The following is a 9,833-nucleotide window of genomic DNA, read 5'->3' as shown; positions in this document are numbered from 1 at the left end:
GGAGGAGGAGGAGGAGGAGGAGGAGGAGGAGGAGGAGGAGGAGGAGAAAGAAGAGCATATCAGGAAACAAAGCACTTCCAAAGTCTAGAGTGCAGGGCTCAAGAAAGGGTTAGCTCTGTGGTTCAGTGCTTGTCTAATGCTGGGAAAGGCCAAGAGGTTCATCTTCGGGATGGGGGTTGGCTATGAGGAGGGAGTATCTCATGTGAAAAAATGGCCATGGTTCATTCACAAGAGCAAAATTAAGTGCTTTGACTCATTTTATTCTTCAAAAACCCTAAGGATAGCATTCAGAAATAATAGTTCATTTAAAATGTCTCTCCATTTTCAGCTGAGGTGAGATTTGTTGGGAAATCTCTGTAATAACTTGGTCATTTTGTGGGGAGGTAAACTCTCAGACTGCTCCAGAGTCTCATGGATTGACCTCATCTTCCTGGCTTCCTGAAAACACAACAGAAAGAAAAATAACAGTTCTTCAGTTTACTATGCCCTACACCCATAAATTTTTATAATACTCCAAACCCCAAGAGACCCTGCCTCAAAGAATAAAGTAGAAGAGAAATGGAGGAAAATTCCAGGCAGTGAACTCTGGCCACCACACAACACTGCTGTCCATACATATGCCCCTGCATATTCGAACACGCATGAACTTACATCCACACCCCGGAATGAAGAAAGAAAAAAAGGGGGATTTAGGACCTCCACACATATGCCCCTGCATATTTGAAGATGCATGCACTTACTTACACACACACATCCCCACACCCCACACACCCATCCCCCTACACCCACCCCACACACCCCCACACCCCGGAATGAACAAAGAAACAAAAAGGGGATTTAGGACCTACAAATGCTTGTATCACCTGAAACTATTATTTTGGTTATCAAGTTCGTTTAAGATCAGCCATCGTCCCTTTAATCCCAGCATTCGTGAGGCAGAGCCAGGCGGATCTCTGTGAGTTCGAGGCCAGCCTGGTCTACAGAGCTAGTTCCAGGACAGGCTGAAAACCTACAGAGAAACCCCATCTCGAAACAAAACAAACAAAAAAGGGTCAACTATCGTCAAAACTTAGCTTTTCTCACTTTGGCGAGAGTGAGATGAATGAGAATCTCTTTCCATAACTTAGCTCAAGGCAGCGGGAGCCATTCATTTGATTTCCCTTTCTCTTCCCAAGAAGGCACCCTAGGGGCTAGCTGTCACCTGAGCTTTGGAAGAACAATCGAAGAAGTCCTGGATCTCTTTTCTGCACGCCTCGTCGCGGAATTCATTCTGTTTCCAGCAAGCCATCATCATCGACATCTCCGTGATACAGGTCGCCTCTGGAAGGGAAGAACTGGAGGACCTTCAGTCACCGGCTGACCTTATATCTCTCCCGCACGCCTACCCAGCCAATCCCGCTCCCAGTGCTCACCGCCCTTCTCTCGGCGTCTGTTCCCAACAGAGTTAGCTAGGATAAGAGGCTTGTTGGGTTTCAGGACAGGTTTCCCTGGGTTCGCAAACCGCGCCAAGCGGCCGCGCAAACTGGGAGTCGCCATTTTGCAAGGCGTTCCCAGTAGGCTCCGCGCAGTGCGTGACCCCTCTTGACCCTTACGCACTTGGCGTGCGGCCCACGAAGAGACGTGCGGGCGCTTTCCTTGTCTTGGCCTCAAAGCAGCCCCAGGCTCCAACCCTGTCCGACCCACGCTAGGATGCTGTTGTGCGCCGTCCCGGACCATGCCTTTGCGGACTCGGGGAGCAGGCAGGACGCTTGGGCTCCGTGTGGGAGGCTGCCACCTGCTGAGTGCTGTGTCGGTGCAGGCCAAAGGGAAGGCGTCGGATCCCCTGGGCCTGGCGTTAAGGTTGTTGGGTTGGAAAAGATTGTTTTTTACAAACCTGTAAGCGTGGCTGATTTTTAAAACTCTTAGAGCCATTCTAAAACCTCAAGGAGAATTCGGCTCGTTTGTTTTACTAATTATAACTGCTGTGCAGGTGCTGTTTATTCGTTTAGAATGACCACGCCGTAAGGTGGAAGGTTATATTTATGAATAACATTATATATAAAATATTAACATTATTATATTTACTTATATCATTCCCATTTATAGAACTGGATCTCCAGTTGTTGTTGACTTTTAGCTCTTTACAAAAACCAAATCCAGAGATGTGCCAGACTCCTAAAATAAACTCCCAAGACATTTCTGCTACTGGAAGTGGAATCCAGCAATCATGTAGTTCATATTTCTACTTTAGGGCACGATGTACTGCGTGGGTACATTCATATTAAAATTGTTTACCACGGATGTTCGGAATGCTTCCTGGATGACCGACACGAATGACTTTTATTCCAGAGTTTTCCCTCTCCTGCCGCTCTACCAGCACCCACGGCAGTCTGAATCTTTGTGACCTTATCTACCCCAACATCTGCTTTGAAAGGGTAGCTCCATGGTTAAGAGTGCTTCTGGCTCTTATAGAGACTTAAGAGTTTGGTTCCCAGCATCCACTTCGCAGGGCTTACAACCGTCTGTACCTCCAGCTCCCTCAGGGATGTTCTCTTCTGGCCTTCATAGGCAACACACAGACACACACACACACGTAAAGAATATTTTTGAATATCTTTTTTTAAAAATACATTTAAAATGAGAGGAGCAGACTTTGTGTATCTTGTTTATTGCTGAATCCCCAGTGTTTAAACTAGCTGTCATGCCAAATGTGTGGCATATGCCTGTAATCCAAGCACACTTGGGTCTGAAGCCAGGCTACATTACATAGCCAGTTATCAGGCAAGGCAGGGACACATATGACCCTGATTCAAAAAAAAAAAAAGTTAAACGAATAAATTTTTTTTTACAAGTCTGCAATTTAATCATCCCCCATCCTCAAACGTTAAGCAAATAGAGGACAGCAAAATAGCTCACTGGGTGAATAAAGGTGCTGCCACTAAGCCTGATGATATTCGTTCAGTCCCTGGGACCACATGGTGGAAAGAAAATTGAATTCTTGCAAATTATTTTCTGACATACACATGTACAGGTAGAACAAGCTACCACACACATACACGTAATAAGTGTAATTTTAAAAAAGTAATCAAATAGAAGACACTATGTAAAAATCAATTTATTATATAAGATGAATCTTGAGATGATAATAAAAAATAGTAACACTTGCCATCAGCCTTCTGTTCTACCCCATATTCTGGTAAATAAAAGACTCCTATCAGAAACTTCTACCACTAGTACCCATGACCTGCAGCAAATACTTGGTGCTGTACACATAGCTGAGCCCACAAAAGGGAAAAAAAAATCATTTTGCTTGCTTTCTCCATATGGAAAGTAAAGCTTTGTCATTGGTAAGTATGTCGTGGCCACTCACAGTTCTTCCCTTTGGGAAATGTAGCACCTGATTTACCCTGGTCTTGTGACTGTAACATGATAGGATAAAGGACAGTCTGGGCAGCACTTAGCAAAAAGCAAGCTTGATTGTCCAGCAACAACCATTTATGAACAACAGGCTCACCTGGTGCATAAAGTGCTAAAGAACCCAGACAGTGGTGGTGCACACCTTTAATCCTAGCACTTGGGAGGCAGAGGCAGGTGGATCTCAGTGAGCTCGAGGCCAGCCTGGTCTACAGAGTGGGTTCCAGGACAGGCTGCAAAGCTAGAGAAACCCTGTCTTGAAAGACAACAAAAAAAGTGCTAAAGGCAGGGCGATGGTGGCGCACGCCTTTAATCCCAGCACTCGGAGGCAGAGGCAGGCGGATCTCTGTGAGTTCGAGACCAGCCTGGTCTGCAGAGCTAGTTCCAGAACAGGCTCCAAAGCTACAGAGAAACCCTGTCTCGAAACCTCCCCCCCCCCCAAAAAAAAAAAGATTAGAACTCAGATAGCATATGAGCAACAAGAAAGGTAAGTGATGGTTATACAAAGTACAGGACCCGCAGCTCGCACGAGTATTTTAGCACTTCTTTTGTTGTCTTTCAAGACCCGACTCTGAGTTCTAATCTTGATTGCACTTGTCTAAGTTACTTTGCTATAGAAATCTCTATCTATCTATCTATCTATCTATCTATCTATCTATCTATCTATCTATCTATCTATCTATCCTCTCTCTCTTTTTTCCTCTCTCCTCTCTCTTTCTCTCTCTGACAAGATCTCATTATATAGCTCTGGCTAGCCTGAAACACTAACTAGACCAGGATAGTCTCAAACTCACAGAGATCCACTTGCTTCTGCCTCTCAAAGTACTAGAATGCTGAAACTTAAAGTGTGTGCAACCATGCCCATCTACACACACACACACACACACGTCTTGTTATTGTATATTGTAGCCCTGGCTTACTAGCACTCATGAACTCACCTATCTGTAATACTTTTTAAAACATCTTTTCCTCTTGTTCTCTGTAAGAGACCAAACAGGTTAAAAATTTTCATGCTACTATGAAGGCATTTTTAACTAAATAAAGGTCTGGGAGTATAACTCAGAGCCAGAGCACACGCTTAGCATGCACAGAGCCTTGGGGTCCATCTCCCCCCCCCCCCACACACACACAAAAGAAGAAGAAGAAGAAAAAACTTTATAAATCTAATTCCAACCTTTGTTTAAACTTTTCTTGGTCACATCCTTAGATATCACAATGGTTTGGGTTTTTTGTTTTTGTTTGTTTTTTGAGACAGGGTTTCTCTGTAGTTTTTGGAGCCTGTCCTGGAACTAGCTCTTGTAGACTAGGCTGACCTCGAACTCACAGAGATCCACCTGCCTCTGCCTCCCGAATACTGGGATTAAAGGTGTGCACCACCACCACCCAGCCAGATATCACAATGTTAACCATGAAGCCTGGCTGCTAAAGGGTCTAACATACATATGTCTCTATCTGTATAGATATGGATTCACACGAACCTGCAGTTTACAACCATGTACTGATAAACCAGTAACACAATAAGCATAGCTCTAAGGTCCAAGGCATTCTTTGTTATAACCCCAGGAAATACTCATCTCCTGGGTAAGCTACAGCAGTAGACAGTTGGTCTGCATCTGATATATATGGGTGTTTTTTTTGCCTGCATGTATGTCTGTGTAGCATACTTGCGCCTGGTGCCCACAGAGGCTAAAAGAGGGATTGAACCCTCTGGAACTGGAGTTAGACAGTTATGAGCTGCTATGTGGGTGCTGGGAATCACACCTGGGCCCTCTGGAAGAGCAGCCAGTGCTCTTAACAGTGGAGCCATCTCTCCAAGCTGGAAGCTTAAGTTTTTATTTAGCTAGCCACTTATGGTGGCTTAAATCCCTTGCCTTATTTATTCATTCATTTATTTATTTATTATGTATACAATATTCTTTCTGCATGTATGCCTGCAGGCCAGAAGAGGGCACCAGACCTCATTACAGATGGTTGTGAGCCACCATGTGGTTGCTGGGAATTGAACTCAGGGCCTTTGGAAGAGCAATCAATGCTCTTACCCTCTGAGCCATCTCTCCAGCCCCCTCCCTTGGCTTCTTCAGTCTCTTTGAATTGGGCCGGCTTCATAAAAGAAAAAAAAAATCTCAGTACTAGGGTTGCAGCTACTCAGTCAGCAGACTGCTTGCTCTCCTAGAACCACAAAAAACCCAGAAACTCAGCAACATAAAACTGTCTGAAAAAATGTGAGTAATGAATTGAATAGATCTTTCCAGCCCTACAACAGGTTAGCTACTTAATCTGTTCACGAGAGGACTTCCAAATATAACCCGAACAAGAAATCCAAGCAATAAGAATGATGGAGATGTTTGTAGATCTTCCCTGTGTTTGTGGAAATAGTCTAAAGTCGGAAAGAAAGGGCCACTTAAAATTATGGTGTTTGATTTTAAAGACTGTCCAAGTATCTTAAAGTAACGTGAAGAGCTGGGCATAGTGTTCCACACCTACAGCCCAGCTTCTTAGAGGCCGAGGTCCAGGAACTGGCGGCTAGCTTAGACCACAACCCGTTTTGCCTCTCCACCAGTGAAACAGCTGATAAGAAAAGCAAGATGAGGAACAGACACTCTTGAGAAAGGTACTAAATGACGGACGTTTTAGATCACAGCCTGACCCATCCTGTCCATATTTGAAATGATGAAATGGCTAGAGGTGAGAAGCATACTGGAGTCAAATGGGTGCTTCAGCTGCTCTACTACGATAGACTGAGATACTAGCTCCATACCATTCAGGCACAGTGGAGAGGGCTAGGGTACCTGCCTAGCATTCTCAAAACCTCAAGTTCCATCCCCAGTACAGGGCAGGAGAATCAGTGAAGACATCAAGGTAGACGATATTCACTAAAGGTTACAGTGGATGGGCCTTTGGTGCCACGGTAAAAGTCTCCAGACGTCTTCCACGCTAAAGGCTCTTGCAAGGGCAGTTAGAGATTTTTATTCCTTTTCATGAAGATCTGATGTACATAATCCCAAAATTTCCTCTGCTGTGTTTCATTGTTGTGGATCATAGCAGTGAGAGCTTCCCCCTGATAGAGACCTTGCCAATAATCTTGTAGCCACATTTCCTTCCAGCTGAAAAGACAAAACAGGAGAGCAGTGAATTAGGGAACCACAGCAATAGCAAAAAAATCATAAGCAGGGCTGGGCAATGGTGACACACACTTTTATTTTTATTTATTTATTTATTTTTAAATCAAAACCCAGACTTAGGGTCTTTTTTTTTTAAGTTTATTTATTTATTTAGTATACAGTGTTCTGTCTACATGTATGCCTGCAGGCCAGAAGAGGGCACCAGATCTCATTATGGATGGTTGTGAGCCATCATGTGGTTGCTGGGAATTGAACTCAGAACCTCTGGAAGAGCAGTCAGTGCTCTTATCCATTGAGCCATCTCTCCAGCCCGACACACACTTTTAATCCTAGCATTTAGGAGGCAGAGATGGGGATATCTGAATTTGAGGCCGGCCTAGTCTACAAAGAGAGTTCCAGGACAGCAAGTCTACACAGAGAAGCCCTGTCTCAAAACAAAACGAAAACAAATAAATTTAAGGCTCTGGATAGGACAAGGCTCTTCTGTGAGGGAAGGGAGATATGGAGTAAAAGTAACACTAGCTCAAGAGATAGGAAGTAGGTCATAAACATGGACATCATAGTTCACCCAAGAAGCTGACATTGCTCACTTGCCTCCAGCTCCCAAATGTAAAGGGAGTAGAGAAGTCGCAGTAGGATTCAGAGCGTGTAAGAAGTACTCTAGAGGCAAGCCAGGGAGCAGCCAGGGCCTTCAGATGGTCTTCACCTCACTGCCAGGTCTCAGCTCACTATTGCCTCAGACTCACTGCACATAACCAACTATGGCTTTGAATTCCTGATCCTCCTGCCTCTGTCTCTTTGGCATTAGAATTCCAAGTAAACACTACCATCCCTGGCTATTTCCCTAATGTTTTTTTTTTCTTCTTCTAGTAAATCATAATGTGTTCAGCATAAACTGATAAGACTATGAGTGAAAGATTCTCTGTGCCAGCAAGCATAGGAAGCAGCCCTCTGCTGCCAACCACTGGTGAAGTCACTCTCTGTGAGCGACGACTCTTGGGACCCCTCTCCAAACCAACTGTGGCTTGCTGCAGGTGGTTTCAACATTTTCCCAACACAGGTCTATTCTGCTTCCTGCTCACTTCCCTCTACCCCACACTGATGGCCAATGTTAATCATACACCTATTGAAAGCATTCCTTCAATTCTGTCTAGAGTGAACAAATCAGGATATGGTCCAAATCAAAGGAGCTGGGGTGCAGCTCAATGGTAGTGTGCTTGCTTCGCATATCCAAGGCCCTGGCTTCATCACACATAAAAAAGTCGAAGTGCTTTAGTGTCTACTCCTCTAATCTCAGCACGTGGGAGGCCAAGACAGGAAGATCATCACAAGAAAGAGGTCAGCCCACGATACACAGTGAGACTCTAGTATATGTTGGACTGATAACTGGGGTTGGGGGGGGGGGCTCCTTCCAAAATGCTCTTACTGGGCTGAGGTGTGACTGGGTGAGGTTACTCTCCTAGCAAGCAGGAGGACCTGGATTTAATCTCCAGCACAGCCAAAATTCTCTTTGTACTCCCCACCTCGGCATCAAAGGTACTCAGCTGAGGTGATGATCCTTAGTAGCCTGGCCTAAGGTTCTCTCTCTGTCACCTCCACACACAGCACTGAGATTACAGGTGTATCCACCACACTCAGCTCCCCACCTACTCCTGACATCTTATAATAGCAAAGTGAGCCGCCTGTATCGTCTTTTTGTTCCCTCCACCCTAAGAAAGCAAGCAGTTTGATGTGACAGCGGCAGGGCGTTCCAGTAACCCTACCTGTCATTCTCAGGAATCTCTTCGACTTTGCCAAAGCCAGGGGTAGGCATTGGACAGTTCATGTGTGAGGGCTCAGCAATGTGAGGCTCGGGGACAGGAACCTCCCCAGGAGAGGCTGCACGGGCTTTCTCATTTTCCAGCCGAGCCAGTTCATGGTCACAGACAAAACACTCAAAGCCATTGAGGTAGTTAGGCAACAAAGGATCATTCACTCCCCACTTCCTGTGCTCCAGGCTATCCAGGAGAAACTGGTTGGTGATACCCCCTGGTTGCTTGTACGCCAGGTATTTCAAATACTCTTCATCATTCTTGTCCAGAAAGTCAATAAACTCTGCCAGCTTTTGAGGGGACTCAAAGTCATCAATTAGGATGATGGAGTGGTTATTGGGCATCCAATCCCTCACAGAGGGTGAGCCACGATACACAGGCACAGCACCCAGATGCATGGGGCGCCACAGTTTCTCTGTCATGTAGTCATTGCAAATGGCATTTTCCAGGGCCAAATGGAACTTATAGCGGGACAAGAAGGCCAAGAGTTCTGGATCCTCGGTGGTGGCAGTGGCTGTGTCCTGTAACCGCACGGTGGGCAGCTCGCGGTTCTGAAGGCACTTGCCATAGGAATCCACCTAAGCGAGGCAGAGCACGGCGGTCAGCAGGGTGCAGCGTTCGCCCGGTCCACCCCCTCCCCGCCACGCAGCTTTCTCACCCACCGGGATGTAGCGCATGAGCTCGCGTACGTAGCGGTCCCGGTCCGAGGGCACATCGCAGTGGGACTGCAAGTAAAGCAGCGGCGCGTACCCGTGACGACGCCACTCGGTGCGTTCCCTGAGCGGAGGCGCAGGCCGGAGCAAATAGGGGATCCCGGGCAGCCATTGCAGCGGCAGTGGGTAGTCCGAGTGGCGGCTGAAGGTGGCCGTGAGGTTGAAGAGGCGGATCCCAGGGCCGTGGCTCAGCAGGAAGTTGTTGAGCGGCGACTCTTCGTGCAGTAGCGCCCAACTCTGGTGCCTCAGGCGCGGAAGAGGTGCGTCGGCTGCGCGGAAGTCGGTGCCGTAGAAAAGCAGTGCGCGCGTCCGCGGGTCGGCGTGCGACCGTCGGTCCCGGGATGCCACGCACGCGCCGTGCGCACATTCGATGCGCTCCGAGTCGCCCGGGAAGTGTGGAAAGAGGCCTGGGCTCCACCACAGCAGCACCGGTAGGTTGGCAGTCTCCTTGGTCCCCCGCGGCGGGGACTCCGGCCCGCGCGCCACCCCCACTGCGCCTAGCGCAGCTGGCGGCCGGAAAACCGCGCCGTCCCAGGGCTCCGCCCATTCTGCCTCCCCACCCGCCTTTCCCGAAATCCCGGACCCGGAGCTGCTGGCCGCACAGACACTGAGCAGCCCCAGGGCGGTCAGCATCGTCTCGGTGCAGTGAGCAGCCATGTCCACAGCGGATCCACTTGGACAGCACGAAACCCCGCCCTGCGGCGAGTGGAGAGCTGACCGGGTCCTACGCCACAGAGACACACAGCGCATGCGCGGCTCCGCACCCGCAGGCGGGCTGGAAGAGGTCATGAGTA

The 9,833-nt window shown here is 47.6% G+C and overlaps 2 protein-coding genes across 3 annotated transcripts; both read right to left on the bottom strand.

Annotated features, from left to right (window-relative positions):
- Nucleotides 1–228: 228 nt before the first annotated feature.
- Chchd1 (coiled-coil-helix-coiled-coil-helix domain containing 1) lies at nucleotides 229–2,158 on the bottom strand. 2 transcript variants are annotated; one of them, XM_050126948.1, is made up of 3 exons: nucleotides 1,413–1,576; nucleotides 1,202–1,320; nucleotides 229–438 (listed from the first exon to the last, which is right to left on the bottom strand). In XM_050126948.1, the coding sequence occupies exons 1-3, from the start codon at nucleotides 1,534–1,536 to the stop codon at nucleotides 325–327; spliced, it is 357 nt and encodes a 118-aa protein (XP_049982905.1). In that variant the 5' UTR covers nucleotides 1,537–1,576; the 3' UTR covers nucleotides 229–324. The 2 variants fall into 2 exon arrangements, with proteins under 2 accessions (XP_049982905.1, XP_049982906.1); XM_050126949.1 differs by lacking the exon at nucleotides 229–438 and having other exon boundaries at nucleotides 1,196–1,334; nucleotides 1,413–2,158.
- Nucleotides 2,159–3,076: 918 nt separating this feature from the next.
- Nucleotides 3,077–9,830, bottom strand: Fut11 (fucosyltransferase 11). The gene is made up of 3 exons (XM_050126947.1): nucleotides 8,989–9,830; nucleotides 8,279–8,904; nucleotides 3,077–6,497 (listed from the first exon to the last, which is right to left on the bottom strand). The coding sequence occupies exons 1-3, from the start codon at nucleotides 9,826–9,828 to the stop codon at nucleotides 6,350–6,352; spliced, it is 1,614 nt and encodes a 537-aa protein (XP_049982904.1). The 5' UTR covers nucleotides 9,829–9,830; the 3' UTR covers nucleotides 3,077–6,349.
- Nucleotides 9,831–9,833: the final 3 nt, after the last annotated feature.

This window comes from Alexandromys fortis, unplaced genomic scaffold (assembly GCF_014885135.2).
Source record: "Alexandromys fortis isolate MF-2015 unplaced genomic scaffold, M_Fortis_MF-2015_v1.1 scaffold_233, whole genome shotgun sequence".
NCBI lineage: Eukaryota > Metazoa > Chordata > Mammalia > Rodentia > Cricetidae > Alexandromys > Alexandromys fortis.
The sequence above is the reverse complement of the archived record's forward strand: the minus strand, read 5'-3'. Positions and strand labels throughout refer to the sequence as shown.

Coding starts and splice junctions, on each gene's coding strand:
- Chchd1 (XM_050126949.1), bottom strand. CDS start 1,911: ATGGCTCTAAGAGTTTTAAAAATCAGCCACGCTTACAGGTTTGTAAAA. Junction 1,335..1,412: donor CAGACGCCGAGAGAAGGGCG/GTGAGCACTGGG, acceptor AAGGTCCTCCAG/TTCTTCCCTTCCAGAGGCGA.
- Fut11 (XM_050126947.1), bottom strand. CDS start 9,828: ATGACCTCTTCCAGCCCGCCTGCGGGTGCGGAGCCGCGCATGCGCTGT. Junction 8,905..8,988: donor AGCTCATGCGCTACATCCCG/GTGGGTGAGAAA, acceptor TGCCTCGCTTAG/GTGGATTCCTATGGCAAGTG. Junction 6,498..8,278: donor GAGATTCCTGAGAATGACAG/GTAGGGTTACTG, acceptor TTGTCTTTTCAG/CTGGAAGGAAATGTGGCTAC.